The 27,618-nt window shown below is 42.8% G+C and overlaps 1 protein-coding gene across 5 annotated transcripts; it reads right to left on the bottom strand.

Moving 5' to 3' along the window:
- Nucleotides 1-6,725: 6,725 nt before the first annotated feature.
- On the bottom strand, nucleotides 6,726-27,413 carry TGIF2 (TGFB induced factor homeobox 2). 5 transcript variants are annotated; one of them, XM_048498583.1, is made up of 3 exons: nucleotides 26,957-27,413; nucleotides 24,004-24,242; nucleotides 6,726-10,095 (listed from the first exon to the last, which is right to left on the bottom strand). In XM_048498583.1, exons 1-3 carry the CDS (start codon nucleotides 27,057-27,059, stop codon nucleotides 9,505-9,507), a joined length of 933 nt encoding a protein of 310 aa, XP_048354540.1. In that variant the 5' UTR covers nucleotides 27,060-27,413; the 3' UTR covers nucleotides 6,726-9,504. The 5 variants fall into 5 exon arrangements, with proteins under 5 accessions (XP_048354540.1, XP_048354542.1, XP_048354543.1 ...); XM_048498585.1 differs by having other exon boundaries at nucleotides 27,041-27,409; XM_048498586.1 differs by lacking the exon at nucleotides 26,957-27,413 and adding an exon at nucleotides 26,751-26,879.
- Nucleotides 27,414-27,618: the final 205 nt, after the last annotated feature.

Raw genomic sequence — 27,618 nt, 5'->3', positions numbered from 1 at the left:
GTGCGTCGCGCACGACCTCTTCCCGGCCCCCTTGGAGGGCCTCTGTGGTTAGGGGCTCTTGATTCTTATTAGCTACCCTGCCCGATAGAAGCTAGTATCTACCCCTTTCAATGTAACTGTATAGCGCTAAATCAGTACTAGCAAATGAGCTTCAGTGTATTGTGGGATTTGGTTTTGTGTGGTGTTTTCTCCACTCCCCACCCCGGTTAGCAAGCAATGGGAAATACCTTTCACTTCTTTTTTTTGTTAACAGGAAGCTGGGCCACGGTGTTCCCTACACCAAAACGTCGGAAGTATTGGTAAGATGGTTGTTTATTGCTTGAGTTACATGCCAGGACAGAATAGAGCAAAGATCCTTCCTAGAAGCCAGGGTTCAGGTATAATAAGCACAGGCCAGCTTTAAATGGGATGCTAACACAGTGAGGCAAAAGGCCCTCTTTTGTAGGAGTTTGTACTTGCACATCTCGCTATGACTGCTTCACCAGGATAGCTGCACAGTTTGGATTTATGTGTCCTTTTGAGTTTCATCATGGGCCCAGCATAGAGGATGGTTGAGTTCTTGAACATCTGCTGCAATTCTGGGTGGAAGTGTGTAACAACTGCCACAGGCTGGAAGTGGGGGAAACCATTGCTGCCTCTTTTTTTAAAAGTAGGGTGGACTGTAGAGCTAGGTATATATCAATCTAACATCTATCCCTAGAAAGGGTTATTCATAATTATGGTTAAACCTTTGGGTGTTCCAACCAAGAACAAGCTGGAAAGTTTTTTCAGTTTGAGAATTTGAAGAAGAGAGGAAGATTTGGTACACTAAACAGGCTTTTCTAACATTCTCGTGGAAGAAACATGGACCTTCATTCAGCCATGTGGCATTTCTAACAGAACACCAATGAAGCTTACTCTGAGTCTAATCTGCCTCACAAGGTTGCTGTCAGGATAAAAGAAACAAGGGTAAGCCTGAACTCCAGTGAAAAGAACATAAGCATAGCCCTGGTGAGATGGGATAAGACTAGGCCAGCATCCTTTTTCGCCAGTGGCCAACAAGGCACAGTGGCTAAGGTCTTCCCTCCCAGCACTGGTGAAGTTTGCTGCCTCTGGATGTGAGAGTTCTTTGTAGCCATTGACTGATTTCTCCTCTATGAATCTGTCTAACCCCTTTTTAATTCCATCTCTGTTTATGGCCATCATTGCAGCCACTGACAGTGAATTCCACTAATTTACCTAGTCATTGAGTAAAGAATGTCTGTCCAGAACTGAGTGCTCCTGAGCTCTAGTATTATGGGAGAGGGAGACCCAGCTCTCTCTGCCCTGTGTATGTCTTTTTGGTTGAACTGGAAAGTTCCTAACAATGATCCTTGTGAGACTTCGCTGCTAACATCCCTCCATTTTGAGAACTGTATTTATTCCTACTCTGCTTCCAGCTGATCCAACTATTTTATTCATAAGAGGGCCTTTTATACCGTGACTGAAAAGTATTTGGTGAAGTACCTACTCAAAAAGCTTTTTGGAAATTTATATATATAAACTCCAAATGGTTGGCAAGACAAGACTTTCTTTGACAGAAGCCATGCTGAGTATCTTTTAGCAGGCTTTGTTCTTCCATGTGCTTAACAATTCTCTTTAATAGATTTCTGCTGATTTTTGTGGAATAGGTGTTAGGCTAACTGGATCCCAGGATGTCCTTCTAAAAAAAAGTGTGGTATTTGCTACTTTCCAGGCCTCCAGTGTGGAGGCTGGTTTTAGTGATAAATTACATGTACTGGTTTGTAGATCACAAATTTCCCAATTGAGTTCCCTGGCTTAGGTGTGTGCCACCTGGACCCAGAGACTTACTGGCTTTCAGTTTATGTAGTAGTCCTAGAACTTCACCACTTACTATCTGAATTTAATCTAATTTTTCAGACACCCTTCCCCTATGACAGAGGTTCTAGCATGGGGACATTTTCCAGTGAAATCAGATGCAAAGAATTCAGTTTTTCTGCCGTTTTCCTCAAATAGCCCTTTTATTCCTTTGTCATCCAAAAGTCCAGCCACCTCCTTCATTTCCTATTCTGCATTAATGCATTTAGCAATCTGCTCCTCAGATTCTCTGAGCTTGCCTTATTGCCAAATTACATTTGCTTTGCCTTTCTGTTCACCTCATTTGGGCAAATCTCTCACTTTTAAAAGGAGGCCTCGTTGCATTTTATGGCTTCCTTAACCTGGGCTGCTAGTCATGCTGCCATCCTATTAGACTTGGCAGTACCTTTCCTGACTTGAGGTTTGCATTCTACCTCTGCCTCTATTAGTGTAACGTTAATAATTTCCAGGCAACCTGGAGGCATTTGACTCTTTTCCCTTTTACCTCCCTTATAACTCATCCTCTCATTTTTGTAAAGTTCCTTCTTTTGAAATCATGAGTGATTATTTCAGACTTTAGGGGCAACTTTTCATTGACATGAATGTTGAATTTAATAAGCGTTGTGGTCACTGTCCCCAAGCAGTGCAATACACTCTTGCAGCTGGTCTCCAACCCTACTCAAAACCAAGTCCAGAGTCACTGCCCCTCTTGTCAGCTCTGCCAGCTGCCCCAATGCACCTTTGTGATGCCTGTAATCTTCTTCTACTGCATGACTCAAGTACATGCTCACCCAATCAGTGAGGGTAGCTGAAGTCACCCAGTATTTAGTCACACACACACACCCGTTATTCCCTCTCCCTTTCTAGATCTGCATCATAATTTTCAATAAATCACAGCCCTATTTTTAACTAATCCTTAAAGCTCCATATTCACAGCAATTCTGTGGGAGAGTTGATTCCCCTGATGTTTTCTAGTTTAACTGTGCTGTTACAGCACTACCAACCCCAACACATACCTCCTCGTCCTATCTCCAGAGTTTATACCAAGGGATAACATTTCCAGTATGTCTAAACTGTCACTTAGCAACAAACACTTTTTGGGTTTGAAGGCTTCCAGCATTAGCATTTAGGTACTTTGTTACCCTCTCTAAGGATTCCTGCCTCCTTTTACTGCCCTGCTCTCATTCTTAAGTTTTAGCCTGCTGCCCTAATATCTTCCTCAGAGTTTGTCACACCATCCCTTTGGAATGAGTTGTAGCAAACTGGAAAACCCCTAGCTCCTGTCAGCTTTAAAAACTGCTCTACTAAAATGTGCAGATGGCTAGAGCCAGCTAGGCAGGAATTAGGAGCTGGCAGAAGAGGCATGAGAGCCAAAAAATGGTTAAAAAAGAAACAAAATCACTTCTGGATAAGTGAGCTTTCCTGCCCTTTGTTGTAGTTATATTGTACAAATAATCTGCAACAGACAGCAACAAAAAAATGTAAACGTGAACCAATTCCATGTTGTGTTATTGACCCAGACTGGACAACTATATCAGTTGTAGAGGACACATAGAACCCTCCCTTTAAAAAATGTATAGAGGACACATAGAACCCTCCCTTTAAAAATGTATTTCTATATATTCAAATGTATAACTATCAGCACTGACTAACTCTTCTATCTGTAATTCATAGCCAATATATGTACAATTCCCTTTATTAATAAGAGAACTGGCTTGTTTGAAGGGATTCCTCCATGCATCTTTATTGTGCAATCTGCTTACTGTCTGCTGGTTTAGCACAATTATCCCAGTATTGTATCACTTCATCTAATCAAAAAGAACACATGCATATGACCTCCCAAAACAAACCCAACAGGTAGACAATTGTGCATCGTCCAGAAGCATGGAATTTTAAGAACAGCAATCAGAAGGGGAAGTAAAACCAGTCTACTCCAGTTCCTAGGAATCTCAAAGGAAACAGGAGAGACTTTGGAGGAGGGGCAGTGTTGTTTCTATCTCCCATGAGCCCTTAGACCTCACCTTATTTCTCAGCATACTTAAGTTGGGCTTTAGAGCTTAGTTTGGCCTCAGCAAAGGTTTGGATTTCAGGTCCAGCAAAGATGGGTGGTAATGAGATGCCATTCTGAATGAGCTCAAGATACTTTTTCCCTTTAACTACTGCAGTAAGTTGCAACCCTCAAAGACAAGCAGCTGTCCGCTGAGTGTGTGGCTGAAAGAAGCTGCTGATTTTGTAATCCCTAGAATCCATCCACGCATCTTGCACACTGGATTGAAGGGTGACTGCAAGGGTTGCATCTTGGAATGTCTAGCTCCACACACCCCTTTCCATAGCCAGACATGCTCAAGGCAACCAGAATGATTAAAAAAGATAAGGTATCCAAGAAAAGAATGCCATAACATTCACATTTTGCATTTCCTCCCTGCACTAGAATTGCAGACAGGTGCGGCTTGGCTGTGGGGTCCTTTGAAATATTTCTTCTCGGCTGGCTGAAGTCCAGACTTGCTTCACAATAAGAGGCAGCAATGGTGCCTCTTTTGGCCCGAAACATGAGAGAACAAACCTCTAGAAGCCTTCAGTTGCCAGCATCCTAAAAGCTTGTTTTTCATGCTGTCTATTTTGAAATGTTACCTACTTGGTGCTCCCTGTTTCAACTTGAACCTTTTGTTTCCTTCTGTGCTTTTCAAGGGGATTTACTGATAAGCCATTTAGCAATGTTAAAAAGTCTCTGAAGCAAATTTACAACATCGGAAACAAAATTTACACGTGATCCTAGCTAAAGGGCTGAGAAGTAATCTATCATAAAATACAATAAAATCAATAAAACCAAGACATTCCACAGCAATTTTTCAGCTAGGCCAAGATTAATTTTTCCTCTGTGGTATCATTACTCATTAATACAACTCAAGGACCCTCTGCAAGTCTACAGGCCCATCCAGAATGTTTTAGTGAACCAACTGCTCTCAGTTCCTTAGGAAACTAGGTAGTTGGGAGGCCTGTCACTAAGAATGGTTATACACTGCTGCTCTGCCCTGCAGCAATGGAACATTTCCTTTGAGGCAGAACTCTGTTATAGTGCCACAGATCCTGAAAGCCCCACGATTAGTGAGAGTAGGAAAACCCTGCTGTTTTCCCTCACTTCGCAGTTTCCACTCCTAGTCTCCCATTTCCTTGCGAAAGCACAGGAATATTGATATAACACAGAAATATCAATATAAAAATTTAAAGAGCTTTAAAAACAAAGCTGTGAATCTTTTGATCACCAGGAGAGACCCAGAAGTGGAGGCAGGCAAACTTCACAGAAGGCAGTGCCTCCTTGTGTGTACATAGAGAAACACATCTTCATGATAACATGCCTCTGAAGATGCCTGCCATAGATGCATCATAGATGCTTCAGGAGCAAAAACTATCAGCCCATGACAAGAGTGCCCACAAAACTCACAAGAGTCAGTTGCTTCTGGCAGTGAAAATAATATATTGCTGCTGATAATCTCAAGGCTCAGGTTGGTTGGTAGTGATGGACCTTCACACACAGTCAAAACCAGTTAAGCCCTGCGAAATACTAGAAGCCATCATAGCTGGTATAACTCTGGCATCCCATGATTGTTCCTGTTAAGAAACCTACCCATTTTGGACCAAGTGGAACATATATAATTTCATGACACCAATATAATATGGACACATGTCTGTGTCCAGGTCAGGTTTCTCTAAGAAAGGGTGCATTTGGTGAGCCAGCCTCAGTTGGTAAAAGGTTACGAGTGCTACTTCTAATACATGACCCAGTTACACTTTAGGAGTAGACAGCTGCCAGGGTGACACCCTTCAGCCAGATAGCAGAATTTCTGAAATGAACACTTAATTGATCACTTAAACGTCAGCTGGCTTTAGCCTAAATGATATTGGAGAAGGTTAAGAATGGACCAGAAACCAACAGAAAAAGGAAAAATACATCCCATTTTGACACAGACATACCTAAAGACAAGTAGGATTTAAGGATGCCATTTGTAAGAGTTCATCTCAAATTAATTTGGCAGCAACTGTTCACTTGTTATGGTAAAGGAGGGAGCACTTCCTTGATCAAACTGCATGTTGGCTAGACCATCTCCGTTAAAAGGGTTTTTAGGGCTGCTTCATTTGGCTTTCAGTATTGGAATGTGCAATAAATCCCTTCCTCCTCAACCTCCTATGGGCAATGTGCCCAAAGGATGCATCAATTAAACCCACCGCACAGGGTCCTACACTGACAGGAACTTACCTGTGTAGACAGTGACAAAAAGAACTTCTGTTATGTCTGTCTCCTTCCTGTCACTGTACTGCCAAGGAGGAGGGAAACAGCATTAGAAAATAAAATAAAAGGATGTTACTTCTCCTGCAACAGTGGGAAGGCTGCCAAGGAAGGCATAAAAAACTGAGTTGGGGCTAGAGCAGGGGTAGGGAACCTGCGGCTCTCCAGATGTTCAGGAACTACAATTCCCATCAGCCCCTACCAGCATGGCCAATTGGCCATGCTGACAGAGGCTGATGGGAATTGTAGTTCCTGAACATCTGGAGAGCTGCAGGTTCCCTACCCCTGGGCTAGAGGAATAGGAAAGGAAGTAGCACAATTCACAGGTGACAGCAACATAAATTACTCCAGTTTGAAACTTATTGAGTTGCCCGTTTCTGTTTTACTGCACAGAAGGGAAAATAACATGTGAACACTGCCCTCTTGTGTTCCATGTCTATTTCTTCAATGAACCAATGAACTGCCAAACACTCCTTTTGCTAAGCATTTGATGGTTTAGAAGATTTGCTGGAAATTTAGCAATCTGAAATGCATAGGTATTTCAACTAATGATTTTTAGTATTCTGGATTAAACACACACATTTATATCTCACTAAATACTCTGTATTTTTAAAAAAACTTTATTGATTAAAAAAATCCAAAAAGTTATTTACAGTAGTTTTTTGCTCCATAAACTTCAGTCAAAAGAATATTTTCTGCTTTAAACTTTCTGCCCCATCTAAAACAGGGTCTCCACCTTATTCAGACAAAAAACAAAGTACAGCAGTGTAGCCACTGTGATCAACAAGGAGCAGTGCATTTTGGGAAATGGAACTTTGAAGACATGATGCTAACACACTGGTCCCAATCCAGTTAAAGCTTAAGTCCTCTTGAAAACCAGTAGGGCTTGACTTGGTTGCAACTAATTTTCCCCATTATTCAAACACAGCCCAAGAAGTATTAGGACTACTGCTTGGCCAGTTGATTTCAATGTTACATTATCCTGGTAGAGCCAGGGACTGAGACAAACATTCTAAGCAATTTGAAGGTGATCCCACCTTTCAGAAAGGGAATAGCCGTGCATTTGCAAATATTTCTGACAAGGGGATGTGGAAGGCGCCACCATTCAGAAATCAATGGAAACAACAGGTGATGCACATAGCCAGGTAATTACTTGCATTTGATGAATCTCCTGCATGAGAGACAGGTATTACAAATATCCCAACCAAAAGGGGTCTTTTTGCACTTTAAACAGAGAAACAAGCAGCATCTAGGAAATTTGTAAGGCTTTGACCATAGCTTTAGGAATGGCAGCTTTTTAAATACAGTTTCATAGAGACGAACAGTGCAACCCAAAGTAGAGATACACCTTGGTACCCATTTAAACCAATAGGCTTAGAAGTCATAATTCTGCTTAAGATTACACTGTGAAGGCTGAAACGCAGCAGCAACTATAGGTTGCACCAACCTTAGCCCTTAAATCCACGTTTTGCTGAAAAGGAAGGCACTCTCTGAATTACAATTTTTTAAAAAATGAAATAGTGTTGCCCTTCTGGTTCCACTTCCCCACTGTGCTCACTGTTTGCCTTCCTTATTGCCAAGACTCCAACATCAGGTCCATACACCTGGTTTAAAACAAATCTGAAAGTTGCATTCTCCTGGGTTTATCTTTACTATTCATGCACCATAATAATTAGGCTAAGGCCTTCTAAAATTAGTGTTTCTCAAGATAGATATATGTATATGTATATATATATTTATATATATAGAAGATCACTATTTAACTTGCATTTACAGTGAAACAGCACTATTCGGAACAGGCAACTAATCGTGTCACCCAGGTTGCTCCATGGTTTGCAGACTCCTGGTCTCAGGGCAAAGGTGGTATAAACACAACATAAGACAGGCATTATTACTGTTGAACAAGCAACTAGCAATCCCAGCTTTCCTCCCCTAAATCCCAAGACATACTTCTCTAATATGCAACTCTGTGCTATTGCTGGGTTCAAAACTCTATCAGGGCTGCAGATACACTGTACATTTTTTTAAAAAAAATCACAGAGCAATTTCAGGGTCAGCTTCAGCCTGACAGAGGAGTTGTGATTCGTGGAAGACCCTGCTCTGTTCAACTTCCCTTCCTGGTCTTCAGAGAGCAGCACCCTTGATCCATCAGCAAAGGAGTAACTACATTCAGCATGATGAAAACAAGGATACAAACACCAACAAGGATGCAATTCAGCTAGGTAGTTTTTGTCAGCGCACCCTTTAAGACACCTTGGATTACCAGGGAATGCCCTCATGCAAGACACACTTTGCTTGCAAGACAGTAGACAGTCCAATAAAGAAAGTGGGGAGGGGTTAAAGCAACTTCACAGTCAGCAATCTTATTTCTTACTCCCTCCCCAAAATGCCCTCTACTGTTTTTGGTCAGCAATGTCCCAACACAGATCTATGGTCACATTTGCACATCTCTGGACATCATCTAGAAGAAAACAGGGAAGTGAGCACCATAAAGAGAAGGAATGGGGATCCCTCTGCCCAAAAAACAGGTACCTTTCTGGCAGCACCTACAAAATTGATCATCAGCACCACACTCATTTTACTGGCATCAATATTCATAAGGCTGTGCCCCCACTCTTCCCCAGGGTATGTGCAGAGAAACAATGCCACTAACAGATCGTCAGATCATCCGTCACAGGGACTCTCACTGGATGTGAAGCAAGGAACCAGCCACTGTCAGTCACACTGTACGGAGAGCATGTTGCAAAAAAAAATGCCACAGTTAAACAAAGACATACACACATATCAAAAGATCCTCATAAAGCAACGCACATCCGGAACGTCTGACAGGAAAAAGCACAGCACATCTTTTTTACTCTTTTAAAAAACAAGACTTATTTTTTATGTTCTCCCTCCAATACCAGAGAGGCCCTTTTTCTTTCCCATAATGTCAACAAGCTTTGAAAAAAAACTGGGGGAAGGAGACTCATTCTCCACATCGAAACTAGTCCCAGTAATAAAATACCAACTAGCGACAGTGTTCTCTCAGAGCACCTGAGCCCTTTCAAGACCCTTCTGTGCGTGATTTCAGTTGCACCTGGCCAAAGACAGTGTCTTCCACACGGCTTCAAGAGGATCTAAAGCGTTTCTGCCAACCAAAGGATGCTGCATTGTCTTCTGAGGAAAGAGTGTTTCGTAAGGTCAAGTCAAGTGGCTTGCTTCAGAGATGAGTCAGCAGCACAGCGCCAAAACAAGGCTGGCTTCTTTGGCCATACACCTGGTTGAGAGGAAGCCGTATCACAGTGTTAACATCTAGCAGGTGGCCCCTCCCTGTAGAGGCCAACCAAAAACTGAACCTGGAAGAAGAAAGGAGACCCTCCAAGAAGGCACGAGGCTGGAGCAGACTACTTGGCCTTTCCAGAGAGGACAGCAGGGGGAGACTCCCTCTGCAGTGAAGGGGGAAGCTGCCCATTCAACCTCTCCGAGTCGAGCTCGGCTGCTTTCTGCAAGGCTACTTCCACCAGCAGCTGGAAGCTACTGAAGTCCTCTCCAAAGAGCTCCGGTGGCGTCGGAGGCGGTGTGTTGAACAGTCCATTCGTGGGACTGGCTGCCTCTGCTCTGGTCAGAAGAGCCAGGGTGTTGCTTGTTGCACTCAGCTGTGGCTGCTTGGGGTGAGAATCCAGCTCAACCCGCTGGAACGCAGACTGCTTCTCCTGCTCACTGGTCACCACAGTCAAGTTGCCAGCAAGAGGCTGTGCAGAGTGGCAGATCATGGAGGGGCACACGGACATGGACAGCACCTTGGAGGCAGAGGCGGCCCCGGTGGCAGGAGGCACCATCAACAAGCCAGAGCTGGTGACGGCACCGCGGGGCAGCGCAACGTCACTGGCTTTGGCACCTCGGCGGGAAATGGTGAACTGGTTGGGGTCCTTGCCATCCTTCCGCAGCATGTCAGGAAGAAGCCTGCGCCTAGCATTGATGAACCAATTGCAGATCTGGGAGGGAGACAAAAAAACATGGCTTATTTAGAACTCAGCACCAGGAGAACTGGTGTGGCCCTGTAGCTGAAACCTTAGGCTTAACACAGCTTAAAGTTAGGCTTAACGCAGCTCAAAATCCTAGCTCAGTCACTGCTTCTCCCCCTCAGTCTGCAAAATTAAGAGTAGCCAACCTTAACCTACTATACAAAAGCTGAGTTCAGATGTAAAAAAGATAATTAAGGGGTTAAAAAAACACCATCACAAAGATGTGATGCCTCTCCCCTACTCCTTGATGCAACTTTTTCCTGCTGCTTTAAAATCTGGCACTGTAAAAGTATTTGCACAACTTGTCACTGAACACTCATCATTTACTTCTTTAGTCCACATTAATCACCATTCGACTAGAGAACTGCTTTTATTGATTCTCACTAACAAGTTGCTCACGTTGAGCATATGAAGTTGTCTTATACAGACATGAGACCTCCGCCCCTTCTAGCTTGACATTCCATTCTGCAGACACAACAGCTTTCCAGGTTCTTCCCCATCACCCAGTTTCCTTCTGACCACAGACTGAATTTGTGTAAAGACTGTTAACTAAAAATATGGGACTTCTTATGAGCAAAGAACAAGGTTTACCCCCTGAGCCACCGCCTCTCCCCACTATTATACAGCTCTGAGCTCAGAAGTTCTTCTAAGATTTTTTCCTTTGGCTGATAAACAATGAATGCAAAATTATGTTCCTCCTTCTTTCGATGTAAGCACAGATGTAGGCTAAGATTCTGTAATAATTTACCACTTGATAAATGCGCATGTTCACACACCCCCTCCCCCGCACTGGAAACTTACAATATGCTTTTGGGGCTTTAAAAAAAACGCACTCCAGTCTCCTGCAGCGGACAAGAGCTCACAGGTCCAAACTTATACTCCAAGAAATATCAGCAGCTTCCATTTTGGGGACAAGATTACAGATTTACATGGAAGCTCAGAAAACCAGCTTGCATTGCCACTACCTGATGAAGATAGAGTTCAGGGAAATTTTATACCATCATAAGAGTAACATACTGAAATAAACAGCTGTGCCTTTGACATGTTAAAATAAAAAAGGGACCCCTACACACCTGCTGCTTCGGCCACCTGTTTTTACTTTAAGATGCTGGTAGGGGGAGGGGGGAGGCAGTTTGTAATGATGAGAGGTAGAATTCAGGTGACAAGCTGGGATCTGCCCAGCCAGCACAAGGATAAGGGATGGAAGATGCCTTCCAAGATTCCTTGGATGCCTTTTCTCATGCCAGATCTGTTCAGGGGGTGAAAGATGTTTCCTTTGTAATACAGCCATTTAGCCTCAAGTCTCACACTCCCATCCTACTTGTTTCAGTCCCAATCTCTTAACTTTTAAAAAAGGGTACAGTCCATTTTCAGTACAATCGAACCTTTAACTGGTAGCAGAGTGTTCCTTTATGCCCATGCTCCTTGAGTTTGCTCTATGTTTGGTTTTCCTCTCTTTCCTGGGTGAAGTCTCATTCCTTGGCTAGTCTGTGTCAGAAACCTCACAACTAGCTCCTGACTGTAAAAAAGGTAGGTTTGCCTAGAAGTAAGTTCCACAGAGTTCAAGGAGACTTACTGTTGAGGAAGAATGCACAGGATTATGGCCACAGACGCAACAGAATCATGAAAACAGGTTAGTCACAACTAAAATAAATTCCATTCCTTTCCGTGGGACTTAGTCACAGCAAACATTAGGTGGTTTGGAGCCAAAATCTTTCATCTCCAAACTTTACATGGAGGAATGCTGCTGCTCACAGAATAAAAAGGCTGTTAACTGTGATCTCTACCACCAACTTCTTTTGTATCCCAGGCAAAACCTGTGGCAGGTTTTCCTCTAAGGAACTCAAATTAATTCATAAATGTGGTCCAGGTAATTTGACATCAGGTTGTTCAAAAGCACAAAAAAGTTCTAGCTGTCTTTTATCATTTCATATTTCTTGAACAGGCATGCAGATTAACTGACTGTCATCACAAAGGAGGATATTTGCATGCAGCATTATGCAGGACAAAAGTGGAATGAACCAAACTCTGATTTCACTCACAAGGTGTCCACACAATTCACTTACTCAACGCCGTAGGACTTTCAAGGCAAGTGGTATTTAGAGGTGGGTTGCCATTTGCCTGCCTCTGCATGGGTTGAGAAAGTACTGACAGAACTGTGACTGGCCCGAGGTCACAAGCTTCACATGGAGCAGTGGGGAATCAAACCTGGCTCTCCAGATCAGAACTCTTAACCATTACACCCCCTGGCTCTCTACTCCATCAGATGTTCACAGCTTCCTGGACTGGTGCTCACTGGCTACGATGTCTTTGCTCCACTGGACAGAATTCAAATTCTAGTGCTGTTTTGGTCAGTCATAAATGGTCACAGAAGGAGAAGTGAACACCCTGCAGGTTCTGGTAATTCAGAGGACACATAAGCAGGAGCAACAGACTATCCAGGTGAGCACCGTGGGCGATCCTGCTGACTCACAGGACTAGTCAGAGTCCAGTAGGAAACCCATTTATTTGTGCATGGGTTTCTAAGCAGAAACTATGTTCCCTATTATGCAATCTTCAATTTACTTGATTAAGTGTATCTGTGATCATCTAGGTGCTAGCTGTAGGGTTCCACAAAATAGAGCATTAAATTTATTTTTTTCAATTTAAACTGGTTTATTTTTAAAAGACACTGTAGCTGAAGTATGTATATGTGTGTGTATACACACATACACACTAGTACATTTAAGAGTGATTTGAATCTACCTCATCTCCCACTTAGGCAGTGCAGGGCAAGACCAGCTCTGCTTCAGCAGAAAAAAATTTGTACTGTGACTTCAGACAAGTTCCTGCAAGAACAAAAGGTCTATCATTAGCAGCATATCGGAATCAGCTCCCAAATTTCCCCCTGGCAAAAAGAAAACCTCATGGTGGAGATAGTCATTCTGTGGGGGACAAAAATCACTTGCTGTCCCCCCTTTTATTCTTAACCTGCTTGCATAAAACTTAATTCATGTTTTAGATAGTACCCTGATTGCTGGCATCACAGCTTTGTCCACAACCCCGGATGTAGCCCCTTGATTCCTGCCAAGGCTGCCTTAAAATTATACCAACCCCTTCAGGGGCTACAAGGCATTGTTTTTGTTTTTTAAGGGAACAGCCAACCACTACCATCACACACAGCTTCCTTAGCCTCTGCATCACGCAGATCATATTATTTGCTCATGGCAGCCAGGGACAAATGCACAATAGTACAGTGCCTAGCACCGTTGTGGAGCCCCCATCACAAGCATATATGATGTTAAGTTAAAGAGGTTGAAAATTAGAGGAGGAAGGGTTCCTGTTTTCATTTTGCCAGCTAGCCAAGCTATACAGCAGCAGCTTAAGAAGCCTGCCAGAATCCCTCTGCAACATCATGTGGAAAAAGTTACAAAACTTTTGGAAGCACAGCTGCTGTTCAGGTAATTTGTTTCACTACACATAGAAGGGTGTACTGCATTTTCCCCTTCCTTTTGAAAGCCAGACGGAAATGAATGGTGTGCTTCAAAGAAAACAATTATGAAGTATAAATCAAACAGATTGACATATCTTTTTTGCAAATCAGCAGCCGTGTAAAATACTCCCTCAGGGAGACATGTGTTCCCACAAATTCATTTTTCCCCATCGATTGTAGTCCCCCCCCCACACACCATTATGTTTCTACAGTGTCAGTGGCCCTCTTTTACAATTAGATATTCATTTTTATACATTTTAATGCTTTTTTTATCCTATGCCGAAAGTTAAAAATATCTGGGTTGCCGTGCACATGGATTGGCAGGTAGGACCGACACTCAAAACCTGGCAATTTATCAACACTTTTGATTGGGGAGGGGGTATTCTAGACCTCCCATTTGTAGGTAAGAATTTCCAAAAGTGCTGAAGTCCTGTGGCATTGCTACTCTTGCAAAAATTAAGTCTAGCTACGTGCAAAGGCAAAACTGAATTATACCTTCCCTTCACGACACCGTTCCCCCAAATCTGCTCACCTTAAAAGTGGGTGGAAAATGGTTAGGTCCGGACACCACTTATGTGCTTTTGTAATATATCCAAAATGTCAGCAATGCGCTCTCCTCAAAAGTCGTCAGGCCAGGTCTAAGACTTCTTGTGGGTATTCAGATAGGCTACCCTAGTTTTTCTGTGCTACTTAATGGAGAACTTTCTTATGCCGACCACTAGGGAACAAGCAAACCAACTGCTATTCCTGCTCTTGTAAATCATTCACCTAGACTTAAAATATTCCTTATCACTGGATTTCCTAATGAAGTGTACGGTTTAATTTCAGTATCTTATTCATTGCATTTTCATGCACCTGTCCTCCAAGGAACTCAGTGGCACCTGGTCACCCCCTCATCCCAACCCTGTGAGATAAGACTGACTGGCCTATGATCAGTGGTGGGATTCAAATAATTTAACAACTGGTTGTTTACAACGGCAGATTTAAATCCAGAATTCTCAGGTTCTAGCCTGACACTCTAGTCTAACTACTATACCACACTGCATCTTTCTACCTGTTAAGACAGTATCCGTAAACTAATAAAACAATTTCTAAAAAGGGAAATTAATGAGGAAATGAAGTGCTTGAGTAATTTGCAAAATAGGGATGGCCTAGTTTTCATTGCATGCTGGCTCCATTTACATATGCACACAGACTACATAAAACCTAAACAGAAGCAAGCTTTCTCAGTATGGCAAGCAATCTCAACAATCCAAATAGTACTGGAGACAGAGAAAGAGCGAAGATAATTCATTTGCACCTAACTAATGACTAGGGCTAGATTTTCTACAATGGGACAAGAACAGAAAGGCAACCATGTGAGATCAGGCCAAAAATCTACTTTACAGAGCTCCATTTCTAGCAATGTCTAGTCACATGGGGCTGGGAAGTGCCCCCAGGATCCACCTGGCTCATACAACTAGTAGCTATTGACAAAAGGAGGGCTGGCAGCTATCACAACACCTGCCCAGGTATTAAGATCGCAGAGAGAGGCTCTTGACTGTCCCACTGACCAGAGAAGCTCATCTGGTTGGTAAACAAGATAGGGCATTTTTCAGTGGCAGCCCCACAATTATGGACCAGCGTACTTTAGGAGGCAGCTGAAGGCCTGTTTTATTAATGACAGAATTTGATTAATTTCAGTTCTTCTGTCTACTAGCAGTTTAAATTATTAATTTTAAATTGGTTGTTTTATTATTTTAATGTGTTTTGTTGTGTCTTGTATCACAAGTTCTTTTGAGTTCCCATAAGGCTGTGATGGTTTTCAATAAATAAGTGGTAGTGAATTCTATCATGAATTTTGTAGGAAAGCTGATATGAAACTATCATCATGCTGTATAGTTTTTATGAGTTCACTATCCCCCAAACTCTACAAAGTACCACACATTAAAAAACCCTGATTTCTATATCTAAGGAATTTAACAAAAAATCCTGCACACATATCCTTCACTAATTCAGATTTTCACAGAGCAATAGTTTTGTGTTTCCCAAGGGAAAACTGCATTCACTGTGTACTCTAAGATCCAATATCACTGACCATTTTGAGGCAGTAGGTATGGGAATAGCCTTCCCTCCTCCCTATGGGACAAGAGGCATACCAACCCTCAATGCTGGCTCTTCATAAGGACCTTATGCTCATTGTACCTACTGAAGAGTTCTGTTTAACTCTAAGGCTTGCTTGCACTTTCTCTAGAACTAAGGCTGCCACCATTTTTTCTATCTCTGATATACAGATATTCAGGATACAATTCTGACCATGGAAAACTTCACAGGCTCAATTTCTGCCAATCACACTGTAGGTTTGAAGAAAAACAATTATTTCGTTTTTCCAAATGTGTACAAAAATATTCCTCACTTGCCCAAACTAACTAACCTAACACTTTCTGCTTTTAAATAAAGTTCAAAAATTAAAAAGGACTCCAGAGGCACTTTAAAAGTCTAAGCAAAATGTTACGGCAGCATAAACTCTTGTCAACTAAAATCAAATCCTTCAGGTGCAAATGAGCAAATTCTTGCATGCATTTTTTTCTTTTGCTGTGAAGTTACAGCTGACTTACAATGACCCGTAGGGTTTTCAAAGCTAGAGTTGTTGGGAGGTGGTTTGTCAATTGCCTGCCTCCACATGCACCTTATCAATGAGGTACAAAAGCACAGGATCAAGATGCCATGAAATCCAGGAAGTACAAAATGAGATACAAGTATGTAAAATCCAAACCTAATTTTCTTTTAAAAATGCAGAGATAACTTAAACTAGTGAACAAACTAGCTGACACCTATGAAGGATAGGTTTGATTCAGAATACAAGGTGAAGCTGAGGCTGTAGGAAGGAACTGTGCAATCACATTCCCTACCCTGAAGGATATATAACACCTGATTTTTTAGGGATTTATCCAGCAGTCTCTCAGAGAATGGCAGAGGATTATTCAAAAAAGCAGATGTCAACCCCAGTCAGGGTAATCTACAAATCCTTACTCCTTTCATCTCATATTATAGAGACACATTCTACTTTCCAAGCCTCTGCATATTTGGGCTATGATGCAACTGTAGAAAGAGTTCAACAAAAGGGGAGGCATCTTCTCGCTTGTATCTCCCACTGCCAGAGACCACAGGTCCAAGATATACACTGCAGGAAGATAGTTGTGTTCAATCCACCACCCACGGATCCCCTCCAGTAATATTTGGACGATGCCATTTGGAATGGAGAGATGGTGTGTAGGAAGCAACCAGGGCAGAACTACCTGGTTCCACGGAGGTACTATGCCGACACAGGAACTTCTCACACAATCCAACATCGCATTTTTCTGTCCCTTACTCCTAAAATGGTCAAAATGAAGTAGAAGGCATTTCAAATCAGAAACTGTTTCTAGCACTTATGGCAAAACTGCAGGTTAAGTGAGCCGATCACCTTTCATGATTCACGTCAGTAGGCATTACACCCTGCAGCATCCAAAGCCTACAGCAAAAAAAAAAGGGGGGGGGGATTGCCCTAAACCCACAGGAAACATCTGCATACATAATTTTCACAGCCACTTTCACATGAGTTTAAAGCAGGACAGAATGATGTGTTGCTTTGGAGATACTAAGTGCCCTTGAACTCCTAGATAGCCTCTATAGTGAGCCAACTCTTCTCATCACACAAGTAAGAGCTGTAACTTGTTATCAGAACATTTGCGCTTGCAGCAAGCCAAGCAGAACAGACTAGGCATTCTTGTGCAGTTAGATTCCACCTCAGAGGGCCAGGCCTGGTCAGAAGAGAAATGGAAACTATCAAAGGAAGCTCAGAACTCTCCAAGCAATGCTGCTGGCTATTTAGCAATACAGGAACCTTCCCTAGAGACCCCAGTTGTATACTATGAACATGAGGATGGGAGGCATTGACTGCCTAGCAGTTACTTCTAAATGGAACTTCTGAGCTGACTACTTCTCAGCTGCAATCGTTGTCTCTTTACTATCGTTTCACTCCACGCTAAGTAAAAGCCCAGTTTTGTTTTGAATCCGTAATAAAGATACCAGCAACATAAAATTAATAATCCTGGAAGACAAGAAGAGCTCTGTTCACTTAAATACAATGCTTCAGCTAAATAAGATTTTAAAAAGATCGCAAAATACTGTTTCCAGTGACCATACTGCACCAGGAAGCATTCTTAACCTGGATGATTTATTTTCAAGTCAATATGGTGGAACAGTCCTACAGGGCATCTAAAATTTTGTTTGGAAGGCCAAGCTAAACAGAACCAAGGCCAAGCTAAAATTAAACTAATAAGAAAACAATGTCTAAAAGCAAACCTCACACAGTAGTGCCCTGCTCCATCTTTCCTCCCTTCAAGTTTCTCCTCAAAACTCACTTCTCTTTGTGGTCTTTGGTTTTGTTCCTATCCCCCAAACTCTACAAAGTACCACAAATTTAAAAACCCTGATTTCTATATCTAAGAAATTTAACAAAAAATCCTGCACACATATCCTTCAGATTTTCACAGAGCAATAGTTTTGTGTTTCCCAAGGGAAAACTGCATTCACTGTGTACTCTAAGATCCAATATCACTGACTCGGGCTAAAATTCTAAACAATTACATTTTACCCACATTTATCTTGCTCTAACCTTGGCCTTTTAAAACGTTTCTGGGACTTTAATAAATCAATTTCTCTGTGGCGTTCCGTGCTTCATGTCTCCCCATTCATCTTGGAAATGGTTCATTTCCCTTCTAATCTGTCATATTTGAAACCCTTTTATGACTATTCTTTTGACTGAAACCTTTGTAAGCTGGCTTTCCTTGCAGTGAGGCTGCAGTGTGCTTTAAATTTCTTGCCAAAAAATCCAGCAAGTTTCTCAAGTCCCTGTAGACTAACTCAACTTTCCCCAGAGCCTGGCCTGCCATTTTATTCATGTCCCTCACCTCACTCCTATCCCCATTGCCTCTTAGTTTCCATCATTTTGTGTACTTAATATTTTTGGTGATTTTTCTCCTACCTCTCTCCCTCACATTTTCTCTCATGCGTGGGCAAGTTTACTCACAAGTAAACCCATGATTACCAAAATCAGCAATTCCATAAATTGACAAGGCATCAAATCCATGGATTAGCAGAAAAAATGAAAACATTTGGAGGAGGTGAGTACAGACAAACATTATGGTAAAGGGGGTGGGGGGGGGAGATCAAAAATGTTCTGGTGACATTCTAAATTATTTGTGCAAAAAAGTCCCTTATCTCTTCTTCTCTCATTTTCCCCACTGTCCAGTTTGGATGGTAAGTTTCTCAGGAGCAAAAAAACCATGTCCACTGGTAACCACATAATTGTTCAGTGTATCTTCCTTAATGGTCACATTTAAATTCAGCTCAAATTCCACTCTGTTCAGTTTCCACTTGCCCATCACTTCAGGTAGTAAGAAGTGTATCTTTGTAGTGCCTTTGCCCACTTTTAAAAGACTAACTAAACAGCACTATCTATGTTGACTTCCTTTCTCGCCCTCCCAGCCCCTCCTTCTCACAGAAGCTCCAGAGAGCGGTGACGGTCAAGCATTTGAAAAGAGCAGCCAAGGGCCCACAGTGTCTAAAAAGCAGAGTGGACAATTGCTTATAAAACAGGTGTTTGTCAGGCACTAACAATTAGTTCCTTTCATGTTCATATACTTAGCAAGGAAATAAAGATCCTCAGCTAAATTTTCATATAATAAAAAAGCAACTGGGAGTCCTTGATGGTACTATGTGGTCCCTCATTTCTTCCCCTAAGAAAAGAGGGCAGCTGATCAACAGGAGACTTAGCAGCGGAGCCACTTCCTGAAAAAATATATCTCCGGCAAAACTGGTTGTTAACCAGAGCTCTGTTTACCTCAAACAAAAACTAACATCAATTTGCACAGGTCACCTGTACTACTGTAATAAATTCAGGAGAGCTTTTGGATTCAGAAGCTGTTTTCAAGCCAAACAAATCCTGCATCTCAAATGGTTCCCAGTAAAGCCATGCTCATTTCAATTACAAGGAGAGAAAAAATCAAGTCACACTGACGATTTTAATTTTAGGAACAGGCAACAGCTGATATCTCTGTGACCTGGTTCACAGGGGTTTCAGGCGTTCATACAGATGGTAGCGAGTCCAGTGGTTGCTAAGAATTTTTTTAGACTTGGTTCCTGATGCTCAGATAACAAAACAACCATAAATTTGACGTGTCATGTTAATGAATATCTATATGTAGACAATCTTCCTTTAATATGCATGGAAGCAATAAGTGGGTACATTAAAGCTACATTTGTGCAGTTCAAAGGGGAAAGTGACCAATTCTTAAACATGCACAGATATTTGATGGAACGCATTGTTTTTCTTCAGTCTCAGTGGGTATCATGAACAAAGCAACCTTTGGGACAGATACCGCACAATACAGAAAAATATGAGGAATGTGTCAGAAACTTTGATCATACTGAATTCTGTAATCTTTACATTTTATTCAGGAATGTAGTAGGTTTTTTCAACAATCTGAATGCTTCTTGTCTGGGGGAAAAGTATAATGAAATAAAAAAGTAAATGTTAAGTTTTGCATATAAACAACCCTGTATAATTATGCACAACTTAAAAAGAGTTCACTCTGTGAATCTCCTGTTTTATAAAGTCACAACTTTAACATGAAACTGATACTGAACTAATCCACAACAGTGTGGTATGCCCTGTCACGTTAAAAAAAACACAAAAACGGGCTTACATCCTGGTTAAAACCACCATGGTAAATATCGAGTCATTCCGAGTCAGCATCAACGCTTTCACTTTGCACAGAGCAAGCAAGAACGTCAAAGATGCCTGCAGGCTCCCAAATTTCTGAGCCTGGCACCCCTTTCCTATTAAACTGGGCTTCTAATACTTTTGCAGAGCACCAGTGATAAATGAGATAGGGAACCAGGTCATATTTTAAAACTGCAATCCAAAGCATCTTATTTTCTGTCAGATATAGGTCCCGAGAATATGATCCTTACTTAAAAGTTTTGATTTTTTGGTAACAGTCAAAGAGCAAATATTGGTGTCACCGTCTGGATAAGACCACAGCATCAGTTAAGACCTGTGCCTAAAAACAAGTATAGGGACTAAAAACAAAAACAGGTGCCTGCTAGTAGCACCTATCAATATGATGATGGCACAGAAAAAGATGGCATTTTTTACCTCCAAAATCTAAGTACAGGCACTGGATTTTTGGATTTCCCCCCCCTAACCATGCCCCAAAAGAAACACTGTAGCCAAGAATGGATCAGGAGAGGGAGAAACAAGCCCACAAGTTTTCTAGCTCCCACACCATGAAGTTAAAGCCTGCCTCCTCACTTTTGTTCTAAAATCACCATGACGCTTGATGTTTAGTTACTTTGCAAAGTCTTGGCCAATCCCTCACATGCAGAGAGCACTTCACAAAACCTTGAAAGGGAGCCGATACCCAGGAAAGCTGGGCTAGGCTGCCCACACTAGTTCCACAATGAAGCATGCCCTTGCCAAAACTCAGATGTGGCCACACAAACCACCCCCTCAGCTGTGCTCCATTTTATGCAAATAAAGCAGCTAAATTCAGATCAGGTGTTGAGTGGGTGTCACTGAATACACTTCAATGTAACATTGTTTACATCTGGATTGGATAGAATAAGAGAATTCTTCTCTTATTTCTAATTTTCTTTCCTTCTTCCTTCCTCCACCCCTCTCCTTATTGTGCAAACACACATAAAAGGGGATTTAGAAGAAACACCTTTGGGGAACTATTTTATTTAAACTTTTTTTTTAAATAACCAAAACTGAACCATCTGTTTGTCTATGCCCGTATTTTGCCATTCTAAGAACAGTTCACAACAAAATCCCTTACAAGTTGATGTTTAAAATAAACAAACAAAAAAGTAATAAAAGCTACATACTGCTTCTTACTTTTAACAAACTCAGACTTGGAAGGTTAATGGGGTTTAAATGTTAATGAAACATACAATTTGAAGTTCAACACCTGCTAAAGTAAGATCCAAGTGCCTAGCAGAATAATCCTAAAAACACTTTTTAGGAGTAAGCCCCACTGAATAGACCTGCCCAGAGCCTTGCTTCCTAATTTTAATTGGGACCTCAAGAAATCAAAATCTCCAATGCCTTCTGTACCTTGGACATGGCAGAAAGCTTTGGAACTTTTGAAGGCAAACAGACTGGAGATTTTGTGTGCAATCATAAACAGAGTTGCACCCTTTCCTTTGAATTCAGTGGGCTTAGAAAGGTGTTATTGTACTTACAGCCCAGATCTGAAGGCTTCCAGGCAGTGGGGGAAGCAGCAAATGCCAGAAACTACCCAGTTGCCTGAAAACCCTCCACAGCCCAAAACAGACTTGCGCCACCCTACGCATTGGAAGCCAAGTAAACCCCCAACCATTTATGCCAGCAGGGGGGGGGAAACACATGGGCACAGCTGATGCACCGACCCCAAAACCTCATTCGCACACACACACCCTCTGAATTGGGCCATCCGGGTTGTACTGTGTATTTTCTAGATTCATGAAGAAACCCAGCTAGAACATGCTTATTCTTTTCTTTCCATGGTGCCCTCTGGTCTACTAGTTGGACATAAAAACAAACCAGTGATGGATCGACATCTAATCAGGTTCTTCTGGACCATCAGTTATTATCAAAGAAGTGATTCTTCATAAACACACACCAGCATTTATACAAAGCAACCTTCTGTAAAGTATGACTCACATTTATGTGCACACAGGCATCCTTGTATCTCTAAAAAGGGATATTAATATCCATAATTTTTCCCCTCTGGATAAATGTTCAAAGAAGTTTGAATGCCAATTGTATACTCACCCATAACTACTTAACTTCCAGATTCATGCAAGACTAAGTAAACTCGATTGGCATTGTCAATAAGGCCTTGACACATCACATGCAAGTTGAGCACAATGTATTTCAATGAATCTTCCTAAGTAAAACTTGTTTTCGATTGTACTCTCATAAAGCCAATGTAACAGGAAAAGAATGGCTGCAAACCTCAATCCATTAACGAAACTTACTGAACAAATGTTTGCATTTCTTGTAGAGCTAGGCTTTCTCTGAGATGTAATATTTATTGTTATTATTACTCTCCATGATATTTGGGAGAAATGAATCAACACTATTGAACTTTTAAAATTTGTGCTACTTATACCCGCTTCAAATATCACCTCAGAAAAGATATGAGATCACTGAGTTGCACCACAGGAGTGAAAAGAAACTTGGCTAGTTGTTTTATAAATTAATTCAGAGAATTTCTATTCAGACACCTACTGTATTAGCAAACTGGAATAATCTATACTCTGTCTCACGAAAAGATCGAAGTGCGGTCACTAGTTGTTCGGCAGTTTAAAGTAGTCCCAATTCTCTAACAACATTAAACAATATTTTTTAAGCATTACCGTCGTCAAAACCATTATTCTGTGCACTATGAAACATTGAACTTTGATAAGAGAACATTTATAGTGCATCGGATGACTATCAGCAAGACCAGCCTTTTTGCAAAGTAGCACCTGCCATTTTCTTCCCTGTTCAGGAGCCTCTGTGCTGCCGCGGCCATTTTAAGAATCTTCCCAGCAGTTTAGTCTCTTTGCAGCTCATCCAATGGGAATTTCCATGTAAAAAATAAGTTTGTTTATCCTGGCAATCCCATGCACGTGTGATTTGTTCTTTTTGTTTGTTTGTTTTAAATTAGCAATATTTGAAGCTTCACAAATCATGTATTAGAATAGCAGCTGCCTGGAGGCCTGTTCTACCTCCCATTAAGAAGCATTGAGTAGACCTGGCTTCTGCAGAGGGCAGGTCTACCCATTACTTTCAATCGTGGATAGACCTACCATTTGCGGGCAGACCTACCCTCTGTGGAGACTAAGTCTACCCAAAGCTTCTTAACGGGAGATAGGCCAGTCCTCTGAGTGGCTGCTATTCTGGTTTATTCACCAGAATAAACAAACTTTTTTATTTTTTTACATGGAAATGCGCTTTGGATGAACTGCAAGAAGAGTAAACTGTTGGAAAGATTCTTAAAATGGCTGTGGCAGCAAGTCTTGCTGATAGTGGTCCAATGCACTATAAATGCTTTTTCAAAGTTTTGCCAATGGTTTTGAGATCAACAGTGCTTAAAAAGATTCTTTAATACTTTCAGAGAATCGGAAGGGGTGGAAGGAGAACTAGATGGGCACTAGGACCACAGCAGAGCATTCCGCTACAAAGAAGGTCCAGGAAGAAGTTGCAGATTGATTCAGAAATCTCCTAAGATCTTTTGGTGAGACAGAGAATAATTTTAGTGCAAGCCAGCAATGGGCAATGTAGAATATTTGCTGTGTAGACAATGTAATCTTGAAACGTTGCTGGGAAGGACTTGCAAAATGGTGCTTACCTGGAGAACAGAAAGATTTGTCTGTCCGGAGAGACTGAGTTTCTCTTGCTCAGATGGATACGCATTGAACCTGTGTTCATACAGCCAATCCCGTAGAATCTTCACTGACTCCTTCGGAAGATTGCCTCTTCGCTTCCTCTTGCCAGCCTGTGACAGATCCAGCGATACAATTCCATCTTCTTCCCCTATGTCACTGTCCGACATGGTGGAACTGCTAGCTGATCGGTCTTGATTCAGGCCTGGGAACATGGAAAGTTTCAGGGCACACATTATTATCTGGATGCAAAACGTGCCCTTGCAACTGTACATAACCACAGATGAAGAACTTTGGGAATTTTGCCTTGTTCATCAGCTCAGAGCCACTGTGAATAGGTAAAATGAATTAATACTACTTACACATGAGCAAGAGCTGATGTAAAGTTTCCAGCAAAGGTTGGGTTAAGCCCAATTAAAGCTAACATTTCATACAACCGAGCCAACCTCCACAGGACAATCCACTGCAGAGCAATGCTTTGTATTCTAGGGAACCAGAGTTGCCATGTTTTGAAATAAGTAATCCTTTGTAGTAACAGGCAACACTTCAGTCTCTTTCTGCTTTTTTACAAGCCTGTTTTCATGGAAAATGATAACCAGGATTTTTAAAAACATTCTCCCAAATATGGTTACTTTCTTTAATGGACACATCCAGTACTTGTGCATTGCTCCAGGGAATAAACCTGTTTATTAATCCCCCGCCCCCGAACGGGTTATATGTCACTGGAGTTTTTAGCTATCCACAATTCATTCATTAAAGCGATTTAGAAAAGAGGCTAAGAGCCGACTCTTTATTTCAATGAAACACACAACATGCTGGAAAAGTATATTCAAAGAACATTCAGCAGACAATTAAAATGCTTCCGTTTAGTATACATCTACAGGCAAGTCATCCCCCCCCCCACGCACACACTTTAAAGGGGGGGGAGAGGAGCGAATTATAAATCTGGTGAGCAAATCAGTCAGCCAGACATTCAGTTTGCTTAAGGTTCACTCACTGCCCTTTTTTCCAGACATGTGGCCGAGTTTGTTTGGAGGAAGGCATTCAAAGATCAACTGGTCGGGATCTCCCCCCACCCCCACCACTGCAAGCACAGCACACAACACCAGGCAAATTCAAGTCCATTGAGATGCAAACTCCACTACCTTCCTCAGGTCAAGAGAAAATGGCAAAAAGATCCTCGCCCTGTTCCCGCAGTGCCACAGGGCTCTGGGGGTGTTTTTTGGTTTTTTTTAGGGGGGGGCTGCTGGCTACGTGAGCGAGGCACTCTCCTCCTCCTCCATCCCTTGATGAGTTACAGACTTGAAACAGCAGAGAGGAGGAGCTTCCCCCCCCCCCCCGTTTCCTCCAGGCCCTGAGAGCTGCCCATACAGCCTCCAGCTGCACATGGGAACAACTCAGGCCAGCCCAAAGAAAGGCAGGGGGGAAAAATTAAAAAATGCAAAACAATACAGGAAGGAGCGGCAAGAATCAGCTTGGAAGCACGTTTTTTGGAACACGGCATGTTTGTCCCTCGCCTCCCACTGGCTACATTGATCCCCCCCTCTCCCCCCACCGAAAACGCTAGCAAAAAGTTAACTCCGCAACAAGCGGCATTCTCCCAGATTCATTCCTGCACAAAGAGAATGCCGTCGAAGGCAGATCCAGGCAGAAAAGGGGGGGGGGAGGGGGTTAGGAAGGAAAGAAAGAAATTAAATTTTGGGAAACAGATCACGTGTCCAAATTTTGCTATCTAATAAAAGACGCCTTTTAAAAGAAAGTCGCGAGTTTATTTTAACCAGCGTCGGTTGGAGAAGGAAATCAGAGGAAAGTTTTAAGGGGACTGACACAAGAGAAGAGAACAGACGACCCGACTTCGACAGCTCCTTCCTCAACCCCTTTCTTTAAATCCCTGCAGCTCTCACTTCACGCACACACACAAAACAAACGGGGACTCCATGTTTTCTGCCGCTCTTACCCCTAGGTCTCTTCCTCCTCTGACCCCTTTCCATGGGGTGATCAAGAGACAAAGCTTTGGATTACCCCAGATACTCCCCTCACCCCCCCCCCATAGAAGAGGGGTCCCTCCGCACCCACGGATAAAACCAGTCGGAAGGCCAGAAACGCGCACACAAAAAGTTTTTCTCTGTCTCTCTCGGCCTGAGTGACAGATGCCCAGACAGAGTTCTCTTTGTTCCAAAAGAAACAGGAACTTGCCCCCCCACCCACGCGTTACCTCGGTTTTGCACCAAATACATCGCCTCCCCCCCAGCTGTCATTTTATAAACACTGCAAAAAGGGGGGGGGGACTCCTGAAAGTTCACATCAAAAACCGTGAGTTTGGAGGGGGCACATACGGGGAGAGGGAGGAGTTTGCAAAAGAGAAAATTGGGAAAGTTGCCATTTTGGGATCAAGAGAGAAAAAGGAACATGTAAATGCGCGGGGGGGGGGGTTGACAAAAACTTGGCTAAGGTTTGTTTTGGGGGTTTTTTTGCATATATATTTATCTTTGGGGTTGGGTGGGAAAAAAACTCTTCCATTGACAAAGGAAAGTACGAAGTCGGGTCCGGTTTGCTTTCCTCCTGCAAGGCTGCAGTAAATGGGACCGAACAAAAGATTCCCTTCCCGACTCGCTCGCCTGGCTCCTTTGCTCTCAGTCCCTCCGCACAGTTGAGTGCTCGGAAGGCATTTCCCCCGCTTCTTCCTCTCCCTTCCCTGGCGCTCGTGCTTTACCCCCAAACTTTTTGCAAAGTTCCCGAGCTTTGCAAGCGCCGATCGCAACCAGTCTCTCGCACACAAACAGCTCCGGTCTCCACGAGGGTGCTCCATTCTTTACGCCCACACGCGCACCAAAACGTTGCCGCCGCCGCCCCCCCCCCCCCCATCCCCGGACTTCGACTTTGCAACTCGAGGGCTTCATCTTCAAAACACCCCCGCACCTTCCAAGAAGTTTTTCCCAGCACGGAAAAGGGGCGAAACAGGCGAACCACCACCACCGCCAGCAAGCAACTTCCGCGACTCACTTTTTCTGGTCGGCTTCATCCTCTTGCTCACACCCCCTCTTTGCCTCCTGCGCTCCCGGCTGAGTTTCAGTCCAGGTCTTGGCAGTGAGGAGCGTTTGCAGCTGATGCTGGATCCTCGCGGGCCGGGGAGATGGACAAGTCAAGTCCCTTTGTGTGCCGCGGCTGCTCAAGAGGAGGGGTTTGGGGAAGGGGCTGTTAAATGTGCCTTTAATGCCTAACCTGACACACGGACTGACAGCTCGGGCTGGAAACTACCTCTCTGGGTGACGTCAGAGCCCCTCTCCCAGGGACTGCTGGGCTCCACGCACCAGAGTGCAGAGCTGGGGCAGCCAGTTTGGGGAGGAATTCACTCTCTCCTTCTCCCCCTCCCCCCCACCACCAAGATTTGAAATGTGGGGGAGGGGGCACAGGCGGAAGGTGGGTGGTACCAGCCAGGACCGAAAAACAAAACACACCTCCCTTTGCAGGCAAGTTGCAGCCAGGCAAACTTTTAGTCAAAGGCTGATCAGTGGGAAAATCATTTGTTGAAAACCTTTACACTCCACTGCTTTGCTAGTGAAGCCTTTACGTGATCAAAG

This window comes from Sphaerodactylus townsendi, linkage group LG05 (assembly GCF_021028975.2).
Source record: "Sphaerodactylus townsendi isolate TG3544 linkage group LG05, MPM_Stown_v2.3, whole genome shotgun sequence".
Taxonomy (NCBI): domain Eukaryota; kingdom Metazoa; phylum Chordata; class Lepidosauria; order Squamata; family Sphaerodactylidae; genus Sphaerodactylus; species Sphaerodactylus townsendi.
This window is presented reverse-complemented; position numbering and strand designations above follow the sequence as displayed.

Excerpts from the sequence above, each read along its gene's own strand:
- TGIF2 (XM_048498583.1), bottom strand. The coding sequence starts at position 27,059 with ATGAAGCCGACCAGAAAAAGTGAGTCGCGGAAGTTGCTTGCTGGCGGT. Across the intron at positions 24,243-26,956 it reads TGGGAAAAACTTCTTGGAAG|GCCTGAATCAAGACCGATCA; the intron begins GTGCGGGGGTGT and ends CCATGTTCCCAG. Across the intron at positions 10,096-24,003 it reads CAAATCTTTCTGTTCTCCAG|ATCTGCAATTGGTTCATCAA; the intron begins GTAAGCACCATT and ends TCTCCCTCCCAG.